The sequence below is a fragment of the Porites lutea genome, chromosome 2, assembly GCF_958299795.1.
Source record: "Porites lutea chromosome 2, jaPorLute2.1, whole genome shotgun sequence".
NCBI classification, from domain to species: domain Eukaryota; kingdom Metazoa; phylum Cnidaria; class Anthozoa; order Scleractinia; family Poritidae; genus Porites; species Porites lutea.
Genome location: NC_133202.1, coordinates 55,014,609 through 55,039,382, shown reverse-complemented (window position 1 = coordinate 55,039,382; position 24,774 = coordinate 55,014,609). Strand labels below are relative to the sequence as shown.

At 38.8% G+C, this 24,774-nt stretch overlaps 2 protein-coding genes across 4 annotated transcripts in view; both read right to left on the bottom strand.

Moving 5' to 3' along the window:
- Window positions 1–10,186: 10,186 nt before the first annotated feature.
- LOC140929086 (cyclin-C-like) lies at window positions 10,187–15,679 on the bottom strand. Of its 2 annotated transcripts, none has more exons than XM_073378935.1 (2): window positions 15,265–15,679; window positions 10,187–13,159 (listed from the first exon to the last, which is right to left on the bottom strand). In XM_073378935.1, the coding sequence occupies exons 1-2, from the start codon at window positions 15,667–15,669 to the stop codon at window positions 12,719–12,721; spliced, it is 846 nt and encodes a 281-aa protein (XP_073235036.1). In that variant the 5' UTR covers window positions 15,670–15,679; the 3' UTR covers window positions 10,187–12,718. The 2 variants fall into 2 exon arrangements, with proteins under 2 accessions (XP_073235036.1, XP_073235037.1); XM_073378936.1 differs by having other exon boundaries at window positions 10,187–13,078.
- Window positions 15,680–17,338: 1,659 nt separating this feature from the next.
- The window catches only part of LOC140929080 (mucin-like protein), a 34,391-nt gene continuing 26,955 nt past the window's right edge, over window positions 17,339–24,774 (bottom strand). For both annotated transcript variants that reach the window (XM_073378928.1, XM_073378929.1), the window contains 3 exons: window positions 22,165–22,280; window positions 20,819–21,190; window positions 17,339–19,384 (listed from right to left, as the gene is read on the bottom strand). In XM_073378928.1, coding sequence (XP_073235029.1) covers window positions 19,261–19,384; window positions 20,819–21,190; window positions 22,165–22,280 — 612 coding nt within the window. In that variant the 3' untranslated portion in view covers window positions 17,339–19,260. The remainder of the gene's footprint in view (window positions 19,385–20,818; window positions 21,191–22,164; window positions 22,281–24,774) is intronic.

Sequence of the window (24,774 nt, the reverse complement as noted above, 5' to 3'; positions counted from 1 at the left end):
GCAAAGTTGTTCTTTTGCTAATTTAAGGTGATGTTACACGGGGCGATTCGCAACGACGAATTTTTAGCGCAACACAGCGCTGCAATGTTGGAACAATATTGTCACTATTCCAAAAAATGTCGCAACAATGTTGCTGCAACGCTGTGATGCGCTAAAAATCGTCGTTGAGAATTACCTCGTGTACCATCTCCTTTAAACCCATTGGTTTTTATGCCGTTCTCGATGCCGTCGCCGTCGTAGGATCTTAACGACGACGACGGTTTTTAGCGCAACACAGCGTTGCATTATTGTTGCGACACTGTTTCAAATAGGAAAATATTGTTCCAACAATGCAACGCTGTGTTGCGCTAAAAATCGTCGTTGCGAATCGTCTCGTGTAACAGCACCTTTACCAAGAACTGGCGCAAAAAAGCAAAACTATGACAATTCTCCCTAGTTAGTAAAACCGTTAAATTGCGGGTCGTAACTACGAATGGCCGCTTTGAGTGTATTTCTAGCTACGACACTATTTTCTTTTTTCTTCTTCAAAATACGAAAAATGAATAATGCTTTGTATCTTGACCGACAATCCTAATAGGATTTGAATCTGGCCAGCTAGCTAATTCGAAAGCGGATTGAAAATTTGCAAGGGACAAGTTTGTTTTTCATTTGAAGAAATAGTGTGGAGGGGCTGCTACACTCAGATGATGCGAGAGAGAATGGATTATCCTGTGCAGTTTGTTCCTTCCTGTATATTGTCATCCGTATGAAAGTCGCATTGAGCACTCGGAAACGCTCAGAAGTGAGTTTTATCTTGTTTCAAAACGAGTTTATGGATGATGCGTTCATACTAAGTGAACTATGCATGGCGGGTTTAAGTTAACAGTTTCTCTAAATACCTGTTGTGAGCCAATACCTTAAGAAAGTCTTAGTTTAGACCCTTCCAAACGCTTCGGTAAATATTTTCTCCGTCAGCAATAGACCCTGACAAGTGGACTTTAAATTAAAATTAAAACGACATTGAATGACAGTTTAAACTTCATCCTCTGACGGAGCAAGCTTGTGAATAATTTTTACAAACGTTTAACAGTGCAAGTTGCTTAGCGATTTGTTCAAAATAATCCCCTGCGACATTTTGGGAATCAACAAATATTCAACAAACGTTTTAAACAGTTGGATCACTGAACGAGCTTTAAAAATTATCAGAAGACGATTTACTAAAGGGTTGTAAAGAGCGATGAATTTATAAATAAGTAAAACAACACTACTGACCCTTCTCGAAGATGATTTTGTTACACACGCTCCCACAAGCTCGTAGCTTTAGCGGTCACCCGTGTTTGAAGTAGAACCATGAGTTCGCCCGTCTATCTGATAAACCCGCGAGACTAAAAGGTTTTCTATTCAGTGACGTAAAGGTTTACATTAGAGAAAGTCAATAGCTTAAAAATAGGCTGAAGAGGTATCATGTACTAATAATTAAAGCTTATAGTTTCTGTCCGGATCTCTTGGCTGTTGTTTATCCATGCCATTAATTGAGGTTTGTTTTCCTAACTAAATTCATTGCAATTCGTCCCATAACACTGTTCATGATTTTAAAATCATCAGTAAGGGAGAAACACCTGGTTGCAAACGCTGCGCTATAAAATTAACCTAAAGTAAAATGACACATGAAGTAAAAATTAAAATGTAATTTTGAAAACAGCGACGGCGATCGATGCTCAGGCACAAATTAAAAGAATATCCTGTCACTCTCCCTCTTTTAAGTATTAATTCCTGCATGATAAATGGTCATAACAACAGCTGGTTGAGTTCATATATCTGGACGAAATCCTGTAAGGAACTCTTCATTTTAGCGAGTAATATTGCACCATCTTCTTCCATAAGCAAACTTCAAGGCATCGCACAACCTGGCTAGAATTTCTTGCAATGTCTTTTTCCTGGTTGAGGAGTGAAGTTTTATTTCAGAAGCCGTTGGCTAAAAATGCTGGTATAAGTGGGTAGCCTGTGTAGTGCCGCTCCCTCCCCTCAAACAACTTAGCGAAAAGAGCTTTACTACAACGAGCGGCAAAAATGTTGAGACACAGTCGAAAAACCGACCTTTCTTACTTCAAATCGCTGTCAAACACTTCTCTAATCTCCCTCCTTCCCTCCATTCAAAGTTGTTCCCGCAGGTCGTGAGTATGTGTCTTGTACAGTGGAACCCCGTTAATACCGTCACCAATGAGTGAAAAAAAATTGGCCGTATTAACAGGGTGGCCGTATTACCGAGGAAGGCTCAAATTTCATGACTTGATGGCCGTAATGACAAATCTGACACCGTACAGCGCATTCGCATTTCTTGAAGTGACTATTCTCACAACCTGGTTCCCAGGGTTCTCTCCTACCCGCCCTACGGAGCGAGAGGGAGAGAGACCCTGGAAAACGCTAGAACAAAATTAATTTTGAGGAAGGAGTCCTTTGTCTCACATTTTTTTGTCTGGTTTATTCGCAACGTTCACGCAGTGATCGCAACAGCAAGATAGATTTGCTAACCCTACTACAACTATAACTGAAACTAAGGGAAATTTCTGCCTAAACAAAACTATCAGACCAACAATTGAATTACCAGGGAAGGAATAAAAAACTAGCGTTGTCGCCGGTTTAACCGATGACACCAATCGCTAAAAATCTACGATCTTGAGTTATACACAAGCGAGTTAATTTTTTGAAGGTAAAATCCCTGTATGTTGAACTTCTGTATTAAAAGTCTCAATGTTCGTCTGACAGTGGCTGGTGATCGGGCCAAATAAACCTACACCATTTGCGGTCTTAACGATTCGGCGTGACAAACCCCCGGGACAAAACATGGCAGTTACATTGAGAGCAAGGAATTCAGTTAATACGTTTACGATCAAAGCAATATTTTAGATCTAGTGACTTCACGGAACGCTATAGCCTAAAATGTCAGTATTTTCCACCCTCTAACCTTTGTTATGATGCGGCAAGAGAAAAGTGGTAAATAGATCAAAGATGAAAATAATTATATAACAACGCGATATGAAAGACAACAGGAAATGGTACAAACAGAGACAAAACAGACAACATAACCTGCATAATAGTAGCCTTCAAAACACATACAGATACTGTACATTTGTTTTCTAAAGTGGCCTCCACAACATAGAAACGGCAACTCAAATTAGTGCGTTTCAGTATGAATACTGCTACCAGGGTAGCTAAATTATTTTTGACTGCACAAACGGTGAACCCTCCGCGATTTCCGTTGCATTTGCCAAATGAAGGCATCGTTGATAAACATCCGATTAACATCCAGATGTTGTACAGGAAGTTACTCTTTCGCTGTCAAAGGATTTTCTGCATTATTTTCGGCATTCAAGATCAGGTCAGGTACACAGTTTCACGGCTGTACTGACCTGTCTCAGGGGCACCCAACGACCGTTTTCTGGGAAATGATCTGAAATGGCTCGTTATGCATCCTGGAGTGCTTTAAAAGCAATATAAATCAATAATTCGCATCGCTAAAATAATTTGATCTGTTCTGTCGTCCTAGGAGTGGTTTGAACCTCTCGAATTTTTTAGGGCTGTTTTTCGCCTTTCCCGAAAATAACAGCCTACAGTGAAAGCTTTCCGAAAACGTAAGATTACCTGACGAGCTTTTCCCTTAGCCGAAATTTTTAATGGTCCTTTCAATTTTTTTCCGAAAACTCTACCTCTTGTGGGAATGTCTTCGAATTTTCTAGGGCGACGTAGAATGTCTAGAAAATTCTAGGTGTAATAATAAGAATAATTATAATAAAAAAATAAGAAGAACAAAATAAGAACAAAGAAAAGGCATTTAAGTGATTTTAAAGCCAGTTTCAAATGTCTTGTACCCTGCCGAACTAAATTCGCACGGCACTTACTGAAAGATCTGAAATATGGCATGGCAGTGACTGATTAGCCGGTTTTTTTGCTATTCTTACAGTTACGAAAGCTACGAAATTTCTAGGTGCCGAAACCAGAATCTAGAGATTACTACAAAATCCGAAATTCTTAGGTGAACAAACCACTCAAATCCCGAAACTCTGAGCCCAACAAACAGTCACCACGAAACATCTTCCAGGGGCACCCAGCGAGGATATAGTTCAAAACCACTTAACATAGCATTGTTGAACGTATTTTAGTATTCAAACGGTAGATATAGGCATATTTTTATCCCCTAAAAACTTTTCATCTGTTCGGATTTCCTAGCTGAAAGTCTAGTGATCCGAAAATTATAGGGATAAAAACTTACCTTCTCGAAAATTTCAGCCAGGAAAAGGCTCCCGAAAATTCTAGGTGGCCTTTTTTAGGGTCAAAATCCGTTAAAAATGGGTAATTATACCATTTTGTAGATGTTCGAAAATCCTAGGAGAGGCAGGCAAGCAAGAAATTTTACAACAAATGCTCCGAAAATTCTAGATCTCAAATCGTCTTCCGAACAGATATTTTCCCGAAAATTGCCGTTGGGTGCCCCTGATCTTCGAAATTTTTAGCTGTTCTTGGGCTCTCGAAAATTTTAGCCATTCTAGAGGGCTCCGAACAGATATTTCCCAGAAAACGGTCGTTGGGTGCCCCTGCTGTCTACGCTCTGTAGAGACAAATATCACACTTACCTGCCCCTCCCCCAAATCGTTTGTTTGTAGTCTCCCAGATTCTGGGAGACACGTGACCAGCGTTTTCCAGGATCTCTCTCCCTCTCGCTCCGTAGGGCGGGTAGGAGAGAACCCTGGGAACTAGGTTGCTGTTCTCATGATTACCAAACAACTGGAATGTAGATATCGGGTACCGTCAGATTGAAAACAACAAAAAAAACTACTTAAAATTTCCCTTCAGTACATAAAACACTTTCGGCTATAAAATAGCAACAAGTGCACTTTTAATATGTGTACTGAAGTCTAAAAACAGTGCAAGAACCATCCCAGAGTATTTGGTCAATAAAATTGACATGTCACAGGCATTCCATTTTTCTAAATTTCTAACAAGTGGCCGTATTAACGGGATGAAATTATAAGAGAATCTACTGTTTGGGATTTTAAAATGTGGCTGTTGGCCGGTGGCTGCATTAATGGCCGTTTTGCCGGGCCGAAAAAAAGTGGCCGTTAAATAACGAGGTGACGGTATTACCGAGGTGGCCGTAAGGCGGGATTCCACTGTATTGCAACTTTGATAAGGGGAGGAGGAGGATTACAAGCACAAGATCATAAGCAGGTCAGTAAAGCCAAAATAAGGTACAGTGTCTCAAGTATATTTGCAACTGGTTGTAGCTAAATACAAAGGACCCATGCATGTAAATCTCTCCTTTTCCGGCTAAATTTCTAATCTTTCCTTTGACGCATGCATGACACACACTGCTGTTGTTTGTTTAGTTATTCCATACAAAATTCTGTGATTTATCGGACCGCGACTTCAACGGTTTTTGTTTTCCAATACTTTCAAGGTTCACTTTTTTCTTATTATAAAATTTTTACATGTTAATTAGTATCATACTGCGCATACTGCACGCTATCCTTTAATTTTGAAACGTCTTAGCTTAACCTAGTCATTGTATGTAAGACTCTGAAGAAGGAAGGCCGTTCGTTCCGAATATTCAGTAGTAACAACTAAATATGTATTCCCAACCGTAAAATCAGCCTTCCTTTGTTGGATTTTAATGTGAGTATTATGTTGACGTAATTTCTTAGAGTCCAGGTTTGAAAACGGGTGTGGAAAATGACATTTGTTTTGTCAGAACATACTACTAACTATGGTCTGGTCAAGGTGTACGCCTCCAGGATTGCAGTATTTCAGGCACTTCCAAATTACAAAACGATTTCTTCTTGTTTTATTAAAAAAATACCTCTTATAGACTTGTAATAAGAAATAAGTAAGCTGTAAGAAAGAATAATAAGTAAATATAGTGCACGTGTCTTCCACACGTGATGAAGTCCATCTTACTTTGTCACTAGGTAATTTGCGTGAACGGATAAAAACGGAGGATTTTGAATACAATGATGTTATCAGGGGTCAGTAACCAGCTTTTCGACTAGTTGTTGGCCTAGATACCTTTTATTTCCACATATCCTGAAAATGCACGCATGACGCAATGACATGTCATTGTTTCCTAAGACCAATTAGGAGAAACCTTACGAGCAGCTCCAACACTACCCTATAGGCTGGCTACGCCCCCGGATGTCATACATCATTACAGCGCATGCCACGTTAATGGCGCCATCAAATTTTTATCGTTTAAGCGCTTTCGTGTGGATGGGTAGTCTGCTACACAGCCGTTTTTAGTGTCGTCACGCAACGCTCCTCCCCACTAGTGGGGAGGAGCGTTGCGTGACTACACTAAAAACGGCTGTGTAGCGGACAAGTGGATGGGTGAATTTAAAAACAACTGAAAACAGAAACAAAATAGAGGAGGGAGGGGAGGGGGCGTGTGTACACAAGCTAGAGAGAGGTCAATTGCATTAGACAAAACTGACAAAATTACTTCCTTAATGATATCATATAGCGTCTGAGATACATCGATGCCACAATCCCTTTATCGCTGGAGTCGCTTACCCTATGAAAATGCTTTTGAAAATTCTTCTCGCCCTGATCTTGTGTTCTCATCGAACTACTGTCGCCAATTCAGACTCCTCCTGCGAAAAGACGCAGTGCAGGCTAGTTCCCCAAACAAACGACTTATCGACAACATTTTCTACGACGGCCTCAGAACGTGGTGTGAGACTGTTCTACTTGTATGTGAAAGTTAACAACAACACATACAGACCGACAAACCCAAGTTACAAGCTTCGCCCGGCAAGATGGGCATGGGCCCGGGATATACAGGAACCGATGCTTTCTTTTTCATATGATTATGATATCCTGTCGTGGGGTCTTCTACATCATTTCCAAGTAAGAATGATGCGAGTTTGGCTTTTGGATCAACCCACGGGTTGTCTCTCTAATCTCAGCCTTCCTTGTCAGGACCGCGTGATTGCTAGAGCACTTCTGATGGACGTCACAAACGACTATTTTCTTAAGGTGAAGTCGCAAAAAAGGGCGACCGTACAAAAGCCCTTTGTTGTTTGTAACATCGTTCTTGACGAGCACGACAATGAATGGAGTAAGCTTTTTGACGGAAATCTCGTCTATCGTTGCTGCAGTAACAGTACAAAGAGAGTAGCAAACGAAACCTCAGTGGAGTGCGGTCTCCATGTCAAAGTCAGTGACTGGCTTCATTTCTTTTATCACCTGATGAACTATACAACGATTCCAATGTTATTCTTCTGGCCGGCCATTATTCTTGTCTTGCCTGATTTCCTTTTCACTTTTGAGGATAAAGAAGACGCAGAAAAGGCTCGCGAAAAGACAGGCAAAGAAGATAAGCATCACAGGGTGGGGCTAGAAGAATCATATGTTTTAATATCTATGAGTGAGACGGAAGGATCCTATGGAACTTTTGGCCAAGAACCCTGCATCGAAGGAAATGTTTCATGTTTTAAGAAGTGTTTAAACAGAATAATCTGGTGCGAAAAGATTGAAGCTCCCCCTCCCCAACCACCACCTGATTTGGGTCAGAAAACCAATGACTCTAAACGAGAGAGCCAAAAGGTGACTCGTGGTGAAACAAGTACCCCTTCAACATCTGATCAAAGTGATGTCATCAGATGTCAGATTCCGGTGGATGATGTAAGCCCAATAACGATTAGGCGTCTGATGCGCCATTGTACAGAAAAGTCTTCAGTTTTTTGTTCTGACTACTCAAAGCTGCTTTTTCTTTATTACATATTACTTTTTATAATTTATTACTATAAATTGTTTTTTAGTATGCTATATAAAGATCATGACTTGAGGAGGGCGATTAATTTACCAGGTGCTCGTGTTGAAGGTCAGTTATCCGAATGGTTCAGTATAACCACGGTGTACTTTGATTTAAATCCTATAATAATCATTCCAGTTGGACTGTTCTTGATTGTTTTACCCCTCATCCTGATATTTTACATCAAACCTTGCGATCTTCAAGATTCGTGTACAGAATGTGGAAAGAACCCTTTCTATCTTCGAACAGACATACGTGAACATCTACGGTCTGCACCCCGTCAGATGGTTTCTGTGGCAAAGCCTTTATTTACCGGCGGCTGTGTTATGGCATTGTTCAAGAAAACAGATAATTCTAAATGCTCAGCATTGGCTTCAGTGCCTTCTGTCCGCTACTTTCGAATTCTCGCAGGTAAACTTAAAAAATGCTTAAGTTGCAAAAAATATAGGAAATCCGAGTACATTTTCTGCCTTGAATTTTGTTTAGTATTCGGGGTGAAATGGATTTTGTTTTTCGTATGTGGGCTGTTTTGTTCTATTATATTAAGTGCGTGGTTTATAGTATTTTGGTGTGTAGGTTTGGGATTTTTGATCGCAAATAATGTGGTTTGTTTCGCGCTGACGCAGGGGATAATTCTATTCTGGTATTCACCATTCTGGCGCCTTTTTTTGCTTGCATGGCATGTTATTCGAGAACTTAACACATTTGATCCCTCGGAGAGACTGCTGGAGAAAAGACCTTGTTTAAGCTGTACTTACAAATGTTCCATAGAATGGTGTAAATGGTGTTTCAAAAAATGCAAACAGTATCTACAGTATGAAACTAATAAACGTCCAGCAGCTGGTGAAAATGGCAATACACATGCCGAACAAGGAAATGATTCAACAGATCATTCTAATGCTGGAAATGAAAATACACATGCCGAACAAGGAAATGATTCAACAGATCATTCTAATGCTGGAAATGAAAATACACATGCCGAACAAGGAATTGATTCAACAGATCATTCTAATGCTGGGAATAAAAATACACATGCCGAACAAGAAAATGATTCAACAGATCATTCTAATGCTCGGATTGTTTGTGCAGATATTTGGTCATTTGTTTTAGCTTTCATTTGGGCTTCATTTGTGACTATTGTAGCATGTTTAAGCTGTCGATTTGTTGCCAGAATGACAGGGTTTGTAATTGTCGGGCTGTTTTGGAATTCAAAAGAGACCTTACCTTACATAACTTTTTTATATGTGCTCATGAACCACACATCCCGTTGTTATAGCAGTATTCAGTCAAGGTACAAGGAAATAAAAGTCATGATATCAAAGCAACCGAAAAGCAAAGGCAGTGGCGAAAAAATCGGTGATAACATTCCCCTCGATCTGTTCTGGTTTGTCTGCAACGATTGTAAGGTACTACCTCTGGTTGATGAACTGTGCCTAATGTTTGTAAGTGTTCTGGCATTTGCGTTTGTTTTGTTTTTAGCAGTAGCTGCTATTATGTTTTTAGGCGAGGAAAACAGTGCTTTCCCGGATGTAGTCACAGCATTACTCCAAGCAGGTGCTATATTGATAAGTGGCAAATTGCCAGAGTGGGTATTTAGAAAATTTATCAAAGAAGAACGTTTTATCGACGATGAAAAGATTGAGAAACAGAAAAAGGTGAAAAAGGCTGTTAAGGATTGGCACGAGACGAATCCAGCTGGTGAGGTGTAAGGTGCAATCTGTTCCTGGAAGCGAGGTTCGACGTAGAAAACAGCGCCATGAACCATATCCGCTTAGGAGAGCTTTAAAACAAAGCTAATATCTAACTCGTAAATTCTGAAAGCGTCCGCGGCCACGCCTACGGAAATGTCCGCTTATAGCAATGTAAAAATACAGTTTGTACGGGAGTTCAAACAGGGTCGCGAAGGCGGCCGTAAGTAAGGCTGTCCGCCGCTTAAGATTCATCTCTATAACTCTCCAATAAAATTTATTTGTATAAGAAAAAATGATTATGAAAATTAAAAAAAAATTATAAAGTATCTAAACCACTGTAGTACATTTAGATCACCAATTCTGTGAAATTTAAATCACCAGTTAATTTTTTTTTTTAAAGAAATATTACTAGAAGAGAGGGTCTAATTGGGAATTAAATGATAGGTAATTAAACATAGTGAACGGCAAGTAACAAACTGAGATGCCACAAGTAGATGTGTATTGACTGATCGAGGGGCTGGTCAGATACATGACTCTGGTATGTCTTGTTTGTTTAAGCTAGAAACCCTTGCAAGTTTGTATTTGCATAGCTAAGTTTTAGTTTATTTGAAGAAGTCCCCGTTTTAGTTTAAACTTCCATTTTTTTCCAGTAGAATAAATTATTGTTATGTTTGTATCATATTGTATAACAATAAAACAATTTTGTATTTACTCTGTTTTAGTAAACATAGGTGTCATCTGTGTACTAAGCTGCAAGGTTTTTTATGTAAAATAAACATGAAGTCCAATATCTACAGCTGCAATGTTTTTTTTAAATTGATTTGAGTTTAGGATACAAACTCTCACGCCTCCTCACCCCCCTTGAACCAAGATTCAGCTGTATGACCCAAGTTCATTAGGCCGACATGTCATCCGTCTCTTCACCCCACCCTCCACGGGTGGCAAGGTCCATTGGGGGAAAGGGTTAAGAGACGAATGACATGTCAGACTACATGTACAAGTTCATGTGTTTGTCATGACAAAAGTCTACTGTACCGAAAACAAAATACTTCGAAACACTCTTTAGTAAATAAACACCCAGGTTCGGAAGGAAACAATGGCATAATTTGTTACTTCACAATTTGGTACTCAAGAGATAACCAGGATTTCTTGCTTTTAAAGATTACCGTTGTCCACCAGGCCCCAGTTTTTCAAAAGGTGGTCAACGCTACCCACTGGATGCAATCTATCCATTGGATAGCGCTATCCAGCGTTTGAACAACCAGGGCCAGGTTTTGTTATTAAGATTTCGAATTTCCAGGTATTGAAAGACTAACCCTTATTACTCAGACGTTATTCAAAATGGTCATTAGCTCTTAGTTACAATACTAGTCATCAGAAATTACAGTACTGTGCACACTTAAAGTCAAAATGCAAAAGAAGTAAAGAATCGCCACCCTTCTTATAGACGTATAAAAATGAAAGAAAAGTTAATCTAAAAGTTTACATTTGGAATGATTCTAGGAAATCTAGAGATTTTAATCTTTTTGTTTAAGTGTCAACCCTACACTGTACTTGTCACTTTCGGTAACTGTTTAACATTTTTCTCTGTCCTGTACCTCTGTGACTTAAAGCCATAGGTGGTTTAACTTTGGTAGGTCTAATGTTATGTTTTGTCTGAGATTGCCATAAGCAGAATCTAAGCTTTATTGAGTCAAGTTAACTAGCAGGTCTGGCAGTTACTGTTTGAGACAACCTTTGAGTTCAATTTTCTTCAAAGATTTCTTGAACAGGGTGGACTAGTCCTTAAAATGTGGCAATTTGAAAGCCTTTGATAATTACCTCTTAGTTTTAAAAGGCAGCAATTTCTGCATTCAAGTACAGCAATAATTTGTATTACTATACTGTCTTGTCCTGCCTCCTCACAAATCCCTGCATTGCCACAATTATTAGCCTGCAGACAAACTCTCTGGGAGGGGGATGGGGGTGGGGGTCTGGAGTCCCCTCTTTTCTCCCCCTTCCCTAGAGCCCCCCAGAGAGTTTGTTTACAGGTTACATAGTTATATTTGTTTTGTATTATTTGAAGACTGATTTTTTCAAAAATACCAAGTTATTTTTCGTACTCTTGCCCTGTTAAAATTTTCAAGATTCCGCTAGCACAAAGCCTGTCCTTTATATTCTTATGGGCCTTGATTTGGCTTATGGCTCGTGTATGATGACCTAACTGACCCTTACCATTTAAACACCTGCCACACAGGATAAACAAGAAGGGCTCTGGAAAAATAATGGACTCCTTTCTATAAATATTATTTAAAGATTATTTACAGGTGAAGGTGTAAACTGTGTATAAGAGATGATTAAAATGAGAATTTTCTTTCTGCTTGCTTTTCTCCCTGCAGTTAGTATTTGAAATTGTATTTGAAACCCACCCAATAGAGGCAAAGAAAAATTACATGATTTCCTTGTTAGCCCCTGAAATATTTTCTTACAAAATAATTTGATGAAATACAATATTCTACACTGTACATCTTCACTATGTCTCCTTCTATCTATGAAATTCCCCACAAAAAATAAAAAGGAAAAAGTTTACAGTAGAATTGCTTCTGATTGTTGTTCTTGAAATCTCACTGGCTGTTATAGAAAAATGTTATATTTTTCTGTCAAGTGTTTCAATAAAATAATTTGTATCATTTCCTTCTGAAACCAGAAATCAGCCCTCGCTACTTGCTACACCATCTATTAAAACCCACAAAGATAATCAGAATTTAAGAGAGGCTCTGTGAATCTCAGTGACCCCAGAACAAACTACAGTTTAACCTACATTAAGCAGCCAGATACTAAGCAAACACCCTCTATTTGGTGACCAGCAATCAAAGTCCCAAAGTAATTGTAGAAAAGAATGGAAAATTACATGTGTAAATGTCTATTATGCTGCCACCTCTATCAACTGGCAACAGCCAGCATTGAGCAACCCGGACAAGAGTTTTTCTGTTGTTATCACCGCTATTAAGCGGCTATCAAGCACTTGATACACTTTTTTTAGCCTTATTTGAAAAAAAGATGAAGAAAAATTCATTCGGATATGGAAGGTGATCTCTTATGCCACTCCTGTTGCATCTTTGTTTCAAAATAAAGTGATGTTTCTGCTAAAGTTTCTTCTAATTCATGACAAACCTCTATTGAGTGGCCAGCCCCCATTAAGAAGCCACTGGTCAGTACTTTGAGAGTGGCCGCTTAATGGAGGTTCAACTGTGAGACTATGGGCTTAAGATTCTGGAGGAATAGGTGAAGGTGTTTGGCCCGGTGTTGCTGATGTTGGCCGCACTTGTGGTTTAGGTGCCCTGCTCAGTATTGCTGGAATCTCAGTCCTTTCATCATAACTTTTCCAAAGTTCATAAAGTTGTAGAATCTCTTGTATTATTTCCAGTACTTTGTCCATATCAACAGACAAATCAGCAAACCATTGTTTAGCATCTTTCTGTTGAATGACACAAGCCATGTAAATTGCAGCCAAGGCAATTTGATAAGGAGGGTAGACAAGAGAAACATCAGTGCGCAAACTGTCATTCAAAATGCGCCAAGCGATTGGAAGAATGGCATCCTCCATTCCAAGATCTGCAACATACTGTGTGAGAGGACGATAAGGGTGGTACACAATTAAACAACAGTCCATCATCTCTAACAAGAAGAATTCACATTCAAGTACCTGTTAAAAACAATAGGAAAGAAGTCAAATCATAATAAATCACAGTCTGTGGTTGTTTTCAAAAGAAAATTCAGGCTCGGAAAAAGTTATTTATTCTAATCATTTTTTAATGGCTCTGTCAATTCCAAGCATGCACACCCCCTGCCCCCATTCCCAGGACATTTGTCAGTTATTTAACATTTTGCTGGTCCCATTTGTAGGGATTTGTCAGAAAAACTCTGCCCAGGGATGGGCATCTGTCAATTCTTCTAGAAGCGGTTTATCTCGTTCCTTTTTCAATATTTCACTAAAAAATACACCTATTAAGATAAAATTATAAAGAATATTTTAAATACCTATGCTTTGAAAAGATATATGTGGTTTTCACTCCATCACTTCCCTACCCCAGGGTATTTTTTTGCATCTGTGTAAGAAATTGCTTCCCACCATTGTGATCAGCTTGCACATGAAGGAAAAACAATCAATGTATCATTTGAAGAGTTTAAAGGAAAAGCCACTGTCTTTGAGCATGAATTGTTGAGGCAGAAAGGCCTGGTAAAATACTGCGAGATATTTGAAAGCAAATAAACACTTCATGTATTGTGCAATCAATGTGACAATTCACCAGTTTCATCGTGATGAGAAAATACCCCTGTAAAGTGTGTGGGTTGTTTGTTAATCATTCACCATATCAACCCTTAATCTGACAAAACTCACTGAGTAAATATAGCAATTTTGAGGTCACTTTTTAAAAAAATTCATCTAAATCCAAGACTGAAACTAAATATGGCTTGTAATATACCATTTGAAAGCTAATTGTCTGAATCACCAGAGTCCAAGCTAGGCTCAAGCATGTCACGCGCATCACCTCCATCTTCGCCCTCAAAGTCAGAGATATCACTATCAGGAACATCTATGACAATCCTGGTGACTTCTCCCAGAGTGTAAGATCTTGTTCGTCTCCTGGGCATGTTGTTAAGTTATGCATCTTTTAAGCAAAAAATGACTCAATTATAGGATGAAATGTAAAGGCTGATGTACCAAAATGCCATTTTTAAATACCCTTCTGGGTATTTAAATTGAAACCTCGAAGACAAACTGGCAAATTCAAGAGATATCAGGGTTGTCAAAGGTGGCCAGCTGCTGGCGAAAATTGCTGCCTAATTGGTTAGAATTGGCCGGCTACTCTGCTTGGCGTTTTTTAAATAAAATATCCCTGGACTGGCCGCTTACTTTGACAACTCAGCCGTCTACTTCAAAACTTTCTGACAACCCTGGATATACATTTTATCGAAGACAATTACGTGGAAAAAATTCAGAAGACTCGAAAACAACAGGTCAAACATGAAAATGAGGCTAAAAACTGCCTTGAGAGTGATTCCCTTCATGTAAGAGGAATTTTTTTGTCCACGATGTCATATGCGCAGAGGTTAAACATCTTTGAAAATAAGAAAGGTGCATGTATTATTGAAATTCTAATAGTTCTCTCATTGAGATAGTCACATCAATGTGATCTTTTTTGCAATAGTTATAACTAGCAGCTAAAAGCGAATTGTGTAGGGTGCTTCATGTGCGAGTTTGATCAGATTATTATAGGTTTCCCATAAATATGGTATTTGTAGCTTCTTTACTGGAAAATGCAATTTTGGGGTTGTTCTGAGGTAGGGCATTTGCACCCTATTTTTAGGCCCCACCATGGGGCATTTGCAGCTTTTCCAAAACAAAATGACAAATGTCAGACAAATGCCCGGCGGGGTGGGGGGAAAGGGTATGGGCACACTTGGGATTGACTGAGCCATAACTCTAACACATACATGTATGCTGGCCATCAAGGCATCAAAAAAAAAAAAAAAGAAAACGACAAAAGACAAAAAAAAAAAAAAAGAAAAATGAAAAAAAAGTTCTGTTACTTCCTCCTCTATGCTAGCTAACTCAGTTGTTAAATGATCATTCTATGTTATTTTACATGGCTTGGAAACTTAGAAGTTCATGCTTTCGCTTCTTAGACGTCGAAACTAGATTAAAAGTCCAAAAAAGGCGGTCGTATCATCTACTGTGTCTCTTTCTCGCACACCAGACAACGACAAGCAGTGCTACAAGTCAAAATTAAAGACAATGATACCTACTTGAGTCATTCTGTATGGAAACTGTTCTCCAGGGAAAGCGAATGAGAATTTGTTTTTCACAACAGCGTTGCAAGCTGCAGTGAAGCGATTGTTTGATATCACGCCACATTCCTCCGTTTTGTGGGCTAAATAGGTGCATGTCGGCGCCATTAAGAGCGAATCTATGCTTTTGAGAGAATTCCTTGCATAAAATCTTTTGTAATACAGAGTGGCGGTGGCAATAACTTGTTGTCGGAGCTTTAAATGTTCGCCTAATGCCTGGATGAAGTTGACAAAAAAGATGTGTATCTTTTTGTAATCATCTCCTTTCAGATACTGGTAGTCTCTCTGCCTTTCAAGCTCAATTTCCTCACGATCGAGAAGCCATTGATTGCAGTGTGAAGAGAGCCAAAAATTCGCCGCCATATTGAAAGAAGGAGAACTAGAAACCAGTCTTTTTTATCTTAGACGCGACAGTCCACGACTGGAGCCCAGGCCCCGAAAAACTATCCTCCGATTAAAATTGAAGGCAAGGCTGATCGGACGGCTAAGGTTTACAAACTTATTTGCCCAGTATTTCGACTAAACAAAACTAGTTTTCATTAGGGGCTGGAAAAGCTAAATGAGAATAGAATAAACGGTTACAGTATATAAAATAATACAAAAAAATAAAATGTGATTGTGGAAGAACACAATAGACAAGAACGAGAGGTTAAATTTCATCTCGTCTGTTCATCCCATAGGGTTCAAGTGTATCCTACGATTGGCGGTTAATTTAAATTACTAATCGTGGGTATCCGAAATAGTGCTAAAATAAGATACCTGTAATTTACATTGGACATGGATAATAGAAAGACTTGGAACATTGAAATTTGAAATTTTGACTTGAAATTTCCCAATATTTCGACGGACAATCCGTCCTCCTTCAGGGGATTTAAAGAAGAAGGCCTTGAAGAAAGACGGATTGTCCGTCCAAAATATCGGGAAACCTCAAGTCGCTTTTCTCTTTGCTCTTTTTTTATTAATGTCTATATTTTTGTCTTGGATAGAACAGCGGGATTTTGCTGTCGTCATTTTATATAAAAAGTTTCCTTCATTGGAACCCTTATTCGGGGGATACCCTCGGGACCGTGAAGGTAAGTGTCCTCTCAGTGGAGGTGTCCCCGGAATAGAGGTTGCATTGGACTCGGTCTGCACGCAAGAAGAAAAGAAAATGACGGTGGTAATAGTGGATCGGTCATGTGCTACGAAGAGAGAAAGAAGAGGTGCAACATAGAAGTCAAGAGCCGAGTCGCAAAGACGCACTGAGAAGAAGGAACTGCAGATAGGGTATGGAAATCTTTGCCAGGCCCCGACTGTTCAAAAGATGGATAGCATTATCCACCGGCTAAATCGCTATCCAGAGGATATTAGGAAAACCAATTGCGCTATTCAGTGGATAGTAATTTATCCATAGCGTTATCCACCTTTCGAACAACTGGGGCCAGAAGTTTCCGTTCCCACGCCACACGAAGGAGACCTTTGGAAGAAGTTGATTTTCTGCCCATAGAAACCGCTGATGGTTTTGCCGATCTATGTCCGCAAAAAATTCCTGCACCGATCATCAGACTCATCGATTAGCTACCACCGTGCTCTTGCCAGTTAATTATACTCTATAACGTTATGATTGATTGACTAGCGAGACTTGCGAATTCATGACTTTCCAATTTTACCATACTCTTACACCGAATAAATGTACCACTGAATTAATAAGAACTCGCTTTAAAACTCAAAAACAAACAAACAAACAAACAAACACACAAACAAAAGAAAAAGTCCAAATTTGGCCTTATCCGCGTGCGCAAAAACAAAATAACAACAACAACAACAAACGCTGCTATATTACATCTGATTAGTCAGAAAATGTGCCCTTAGTGGTACAAGTTTTAGCCATATCCATGCTGATTAGCCGAAAACCGATCTAAAATAGATCTATCAATAGCATGCACATTAAATACGAACTGACTATCGCAGAAAAGAATATCGGTGTAAAAGTCAAAAGTGAGAACATTTTTGAGGGAGAATGTTATTTTCTGTATGCAAAATGATTATAGTGTTTGCAACTTCTAATACATTTATTTTTGGAAATTAGCCCACCTTTACGACCTTCACACATGGAACTTTATTTACATGAAAAAAATACATTTTAATATACAGTCTACATGCAAATAGCGGAGTCAATCGAGGCAGGTAGTGTGGAGACGTTCACTTTACACTTGCTGTACTAAAATAAAACTGCCTTACAAAACAATCAATACGTTATAAGAGAAATTACTTACAATAATTACTTTAATTATTGTTATCGTTAATTAATAAAAGATAGAAAGAATAGAGAAACATGTAGTAGTAATGGCTTGCGAGGACTCAAACACTTAAAAAAAAATAGCATTGTGTACTCATGCATTGCGAGCGTAACCCTAGGTGTCTGCACAATTCATGATTTCGAACAGCACAGTTACACATTTTAATACACCACTTATTCGTACTTGGCTTCGAGGCTTATGGGGGGATAAAACAAAAGAATAAGTCATGTTGTGGCTAAGTAATGAATGGTAAATTTTATTTGATTTGTTTTAATCTCCTAAGCCTCGAAGCCAATACAAGTATGAATTTTAGTACATCGAAATTGGTGCTTCTTTGGAAAATGGTAAACTGTGTTCCGTGCGGTATTGCGGTTGTCTTAGCGTTATGAAATTTGAGAAGTAGTTCTCTCCACAGCAAACTTTCCAGCTCTTCTTGTTTAGTGTTTTACGTGATTCCTATTAGCCTTTTTTTATTATTTCATCAAAAATAGGGAATACTAGTGACACTCCTTTTTCTATGGTGCCAAGAAAGGGCTTTTAGTCGCATGCACAGTGATGAAAGTGGAAACCTAAAAACGCCAATCACTGGTTAGAGGAAATTCCTACACTGGCTAGCAGTATCATCGTACCCCATTTGCACCCTCCATTGTCTCTATTGAATCCTTACTTTTCTTTCTATATTTTCGTTAAAAACAACCTGTGTTAATGGTCACAGGGATAGTTGAGTGGGCGTCCGCTTAATACAGGTTCCATCGTATATTAGTGTAGGTAATAGCATGATTTGTAGTAATATTTGGCACAAATACCACAAGGCGAGTGAAATTTGGGACAATTTTGAAATATCACGAGTACTATTTATGCCAAATATCACGTACAAATCATGCTATTATTTTATACTGCTACTCGCAAAGGTTTTGTAATTTTCACATGTAGGTATTTCAAATTAAGCTGAAATACCAGAGCTCTAAGCCAAGCAAATTGCAGAAATTTCTCATGCAGTAGTATAAGCCTTAGAAAACTAAGAAGAAGGGCATTAAAATATTCAGGTGTGACAAGCTAGAGCAAAACTGGGAAAACACTTTTTCCTCTGAATTTGACAAAACTTCCTTGTTTTGCTCGAAAGCTAGTGAAAACAATATTTTTCTCGTGGCCAAAAATTCTTGTACGAGAAGATCTACTTAGCTCTGCTGATGAGGGATGGGAATGTATCAGTCCCCTCCTTGAATGTAATACAAACATTAAAATTTTTATTCTTAAAAAGTTATAACAAAAAATGCAGAAAACTAGTATTTACAGTTCGTCTTATTAAGTAAGCAATGCAAGTTAGCGTACGTACGCACGTTCGTAATAAATGTCTTGAGTAAATACGTATATATGATAAGAGCGAGAGAGTGAGTAAATGATGACTCTACAGGTTGTCATATTTTTTTACAAGGAAACTATATGTGTTTATATATGAAAATAGAAACGAGACTTCCAATAGGTTTTCACGACATAATTGAGCAGCAGGTTAGAAAACTGTCTATGCTAGAGATAAGACAGAACAGGGGTCATAAGCCCCTTTTAATCTAGGGAAGTCTTATGGCATGCCCCGCCCCCCCCCCCCCAGAAGAAAATGACTCGTTTGTCAGGGCTTAATCTATTGAGTGTTACTAATATGTACGTTGTCGCCTTTTCACTTCCAGGCTGTTAGACGTTCACGACTTGATGCAGTATCGTAACTTTCCATGATGATTGCGTCTTCAGGGACCTCATCTGAGCCTGGTTTTACTTTTAAAGGTTTCTTCTTCTTCTTTATACTAAAGAAGAAAGAGAACGAATATGTTCGGTCAATAACAGCTTTAGGTCCGTCGAGGTGTACCCCACAATAATCCGCCAGCTTAGTGAGATATTTTGAATCATACTAGAGATTCATTTCCTTTGTACGATGTCCCCTACCTCACTAATAGGGACTTGAAGATCCAACAACGAGAAAGGCAACGAGAACGTCAAAAAAACATTTGGTTTTATAAGCAAAACAACAACTTCGCACGTGCATCACGCTTTTTTGTACATTTCTTTCCGGTTTTTGCACGACTGCGACGTGAAAATGCCTAATTTTGCGTTTTATGGAGGACGTAACAAGCAACGACGAAATTTTATTTCTCTTTCTCAGCTTGGGTATGGTCCCTTGAAATTCAACTTCGGGAGGGTTCGCCTACATTTGACAAAGTAAATGGGTAGGAATAATCGCTATTAAGACTGAAGGAACGCAAATTCACTTTTTAAGTGACGTTTTCGTTGCCGTCGCGTCGTTGGATCTTAAAGTCCCTAATAATTCTATATGATCATCATGTTGATCATTTTATTCTTTGCTTTTCTGCTTATCGAATTGCCTAAAAGCTCACAACACTTGCACAAATATTATATGAAAATATAAAAAAAAGTATAGCGTTTGTAATCTTGTTTGTATAACATTTTTTAAAATTTATTGAAATGGAACATGTACAACTCAGGCTGACCTATATGTACTCTTGCATTTAGATGCATGGCTTCAAAATCCGCACGTGACAAACATGCACACTTTCCAACACTGAACTCCTGTTTGCTTCATAATACATGAGCTGGGCGTAGATAGATAGATAGATAGATAGATAGATAGATAGATAGATAGATAGATAGATAGATAGATATTCTGTTTATTTCACCAACTTGCAGCAATAACTGAATTGTTGGGGAAAGTAATTGTCACATACACTTAACCAAATACATACATTCACTGAAATTTATAAGTTACAAAGTCATTAGTAGTACCACAGTTGCTCACAACCCAGTGAGATTAAAAAGTATCTGTTTTTAATAATGGTTATATGAAAAACTGATCAGGAAGTTAGCCTGCTAATACAGCTATCCATCTCTCCTCTCCGAGGGAGCTAAGGGACGACCATTTAACTTTTGAGGGGGGAGGGGGGGGGGGTTTAGGGAGGGTGATTTCTGATCATCAAGAATTTTTTTCTAGCAATCTGGTGGGCAGGATATTTTTTTCCCCTTTTTTTCCCATAAGCATTCTATTACATTTGTGCTGCACGCAATTTTTTTCTTCCGCCAAGCGCTTGCAGGAAATTTTTTTTCAAAATCACCCACTCTCCCCCCCCCCCCCCCCCCCCGTCAAGAGTTAAATGGTCGGCCCTAACAGAAGCGAGAAGAGACGGATGTATTCGAATGCTGCCAGGAAATATACACAGAAAACTTACCGCCAAAATACGAAAGCAATAATCAAAATGATGAAAAGTATTCCAATAATAACACCGATTACAATCCATTTCCAGTTGTTGTTTTCACTTTCCTCGATAGGTTTTCTTGTTGTCGTCGTCGTCGTTCCGATTGGTGTGAAGAGAGCTTTTATACTTGAGATGGTTGCCCCAATGGCGCCCTCAAGCTCAGACTTGTATAATACGATGATATCAACCAAAGTGTTGCTAGGTAATACCGAGTTATTTCCGATAAATAATCCTGGCGGCTGCTGTACGTAAAAAGCCACAGTGCGAGAGACTGAGCCGTTGCTAGGATACCCAGGCAGAAGGTGGACATAGTCAGCAATGTAGAGTTCAAAATCAAGAGCACGTCTAAAAACCAACAAATAAGCGAATACTTAACTTTGATTCCGCTCTTTTGTTCTCCTTACAAGTGCTTATTGCCAAGGTAACCGTAAAAATTGGACCATTAAAATACATATATAAATATGATTTAGTGATAACATATCCAGTTAGTGGCTATTCGTCTACCATATTCCGGATTCCGGATAGAACATTTAACCTGGGTTTTATCTCGGTGTAAGAACCTGTGAACTGTTTCTTTGTTCGCGCCTTTTGTTTTTCTAGGTTCTATTGTGTTTAGTTCTTTGTTTTCTTTGTTTAAGTCACCCGTGAGGTGAACAGGTTCTTACACCGAGGACCGAGGATGAGCTTTAACTTGCGAAGCAATCGTTTGCGTTTTCTCTGCACTTAGTCGAATCGCCCGATGGCAGTTCACCCAGACTAAGTCGTTTCTCCCGATGTGTATTTGTCGTTCTTCAAACCTGAGAAAAAGGAATAAGCATGGAAGGACAGTGACTGCACATGTGGAATCCAAGCTTTACTAAACATCTCTGATAAGTACGTTCACTGTGTGTCAGAGTGTTGTATGTTATCGGGCGAGCCAACTTAGGTCTGGGCAAAACGCTGTCAGGCGATCTAGTTTCGTAAGAAACGACCACAGTTCCTCTCGTTTGGCTATTAGGAAACGGAAACGAATACTATACAAGATATGGCATCGACGCCGAGGTTCGAACCCACGCCACATTGGTGGGAAGCCAGTGCTCTCATCCTCCGTAGCAACGTTGAACTCCAAAGAAAACAATGTCAGCGGCTCAACGTCGCGACCTTAAAGTGAGACAAGATGCAGCCGGAGGGATGTTATCAAAATATTAAAAATCCATGGTTGAAGTTCCTCCTAGGAATTAAAACCTTGACTTTACGCTTTGTTTACTGGCGCTCTTCAAACTAAGCTAAACGTGCTGTTATGTGGAAAGACCGGTAATACGTTCATACGATGTATTTACCTGAAACGCGGTTCCCGCTTCAGTGCACATTCTGTCCTGTTCTCTGTACAGTAGCTGGTGGTGACTTCAGCCGTTTTTTCTTTGAAAGAGTTGTCAGTATCGAAATCCCATTTGAACTGTAGAAAAAGATGATTTTGTAACAAACATGGGTTAGCAAATTTCTACATTTTTATAAGAAATGAAGACTTTCGGCGCGCCACTAAGGCTGGGAATGCACACTACTTTTAGGTTTTACTACTGCCACTGAATTATGTCTTTCCTAAGTTGGGTCAATACTTGTTTATAATAATAATAGTAATAATAATAATAATAATAATAATAATAATAATAATAATAATAATAATAATAATAACTGTTTATTCACAAATCCAAATCGAAAAAGTGAAAAGGAGATAAAAGAGGTTATCCCTTTCTAGTTTATCTCCTGATAATAAAATACATTAAGAAATAAATTATTTACAACTGTTTAAAATAGTAACTATATATGTATATAAAACATCACACAGTAAAAGAACTTAGTGTTCACTAGAAGAATCTATAAGATAACGTCTCAGTCTGTTCTTGAAAATATTCAAATTCTCCGCCTCAGCAACTTCCTTTGGGAGATTGTTCCACTTATCTATTATGCGTATAAAAAAAGAATGTTTAAAACTATTTAAAGTTGCTGATGTAAGCTTAAGTTTAAAACGATGGTTGGCTCTTAAGGGCCGAAAATCATGTGCACATGTAAAAAATGCCGAGGGATCAAGTCCATTAAGTCTATTTATTGTCTTATAACACTCGATAAGCGACGAAAATAATCTTCTTTGTTCAAGTGATGGCCATTTAAGGAGCTTTAGGCGTTCTTCGTAAGGCATGTCTTGCCCAACATTTCCAAGGGCGCATTTAGATGCTCTACGTTGTACTTTCTCCAAGGTGTTTAAGTCTTTTTTAAGGTGCGGACACCAAACTGGAGAGCAGTACTCGAGTATCGGACGTACTAGACTTTTATAAAGTTTTGAAAACAACTGAGGATTTTTAGGACCCACCGTTCGCCTAATGAATCCAAGCACACTATTTGCCTTATTTGCGCATTTGTTAGCTTGCATACTCCATGACAGGTTCGAAGTAATATAGATTCCGAGATCCTTAACTTCAGATACAGCTTTTAATTGGTTACCACATAGATGGTATTGAGGACTTGAGTAATCATTTTTTTTAGAAATGCGCATCGCTTCGCATTTATCTGTATTAAATTTCAGCTGCCAGACATAGCTCCAAGATTCCAGGCGAATAAGATCTTTTTGTAGCTCTTCAACATCTTCCTTAGTATCCCTGAGTATCCTATACAATTTCATATCATCTGCAAAAAGTTTTGTGTTTGACATAATGTTTCTTGAAATATCATTAATATAAATTAGAAATAAAATGGGTCCCAGCACAGTTCCTTGGGGCACACCAGACGAAACGAAAGTCCAAGATGAGTAATGTCCCCGCAGAACAACGCGCTGATATCGATTGGTGAGAAAACTTCTAAGCCAAGACAGGAGTGGACTTTGGATACCATATGCGTGTATCTTTGTCAAAAGGCGTTCATGTGGCACCGAGTCAAAAGCTTTTGAAAGGTCCAAAAATATAACATCAGTTGTCAAACCTTTGTTTCTCCCGCTGGCCCAATCGTGAAAAGATGATAATAATTGAGAAAGACAAGATTTCCCTTTCAGGAAGCCAAATTGCTCCGGAATAAAGACCTCGTTTGTAATCCAAAACTGAACAAGCTGCTGTCTTACTATCATTTCACACACTTTACACACCACCGATGTTAGCGAGACAGGGCGATAGTTCTTTCGATCGCTTTTAGCACCTTTCTTATGCAAAGGAGTAATGTCAGCCAATTTCCAGTTGTGTGGTAAAATGCCTGATGCAAGAGACGCATTAAAAACGTCACTAAGTGATGGAGCCAAGGTTCCAGCACATTTCTTTAAAATCATGGGATGTATACTGTCCGGGCCAGGAGATTTACAAGGTTTCAACTCGCTTAGAATCTTGCTAACAACCTTAGGTGAACAGTGTAGAAGACTAAGATCCTTGTCTTTAATAACTTGATCAAATGATGGAAAATTATCAAAGTTTTCGGCTGTAAAAACGGAAGCAAAATATTCGTTCATGCACTCAGCAATGTCATCTTCGTTGGTTAGCACATTGCCATTATGTAACTTTATAACAATTAGATCATTTGATCCTTTGCGCCTGGACTGCACGTAATTCCAAAAGAGCTTGTGTTCACTCTTGTCCTGCATGTCGCTTGCCAATTTATCGAGGTACTCCCAGCGGGCCTTATTGCATTTTTTCTTCAACAAATTACTTGTCTTTTTGTAAGTGGACCACGATTCATCATTATTTCTAATCTTAGCTTTTTTGTACAACCGCTTCTTACATGCATGCATAATTTAATACGGACACTGAGGCAACCATAACAAGTGGCCGCATTAACGGTGTTTTTGTATTAAGGTGGCTCGACTCAATTTTTAGGGGCAATACCTCCCACGTTTGAACATTAACTACGTCGCCATTAACAAAGCTATACAAGGAAAACTATCACCACGACTGTTTCAGTCAAAGATGAAAATT

Bases quoted from the DNA above. Each gene is read 5' to 3' on its own strand.
- LOC140929086 (XM_073378935.1), bottom strand. From the start codon at position 15,669: ATGGCGGCGAATTTTTGGCTCTCTTCACACTGCAATCAATGGCTTCTC. The intron at 13,160-15,264 runs GTAGGTATCATT...TGTTTTTAACAG, and splicing joins TTCCATACAGAATGACTCAA to GTACTTGAATGTGAATTCTT.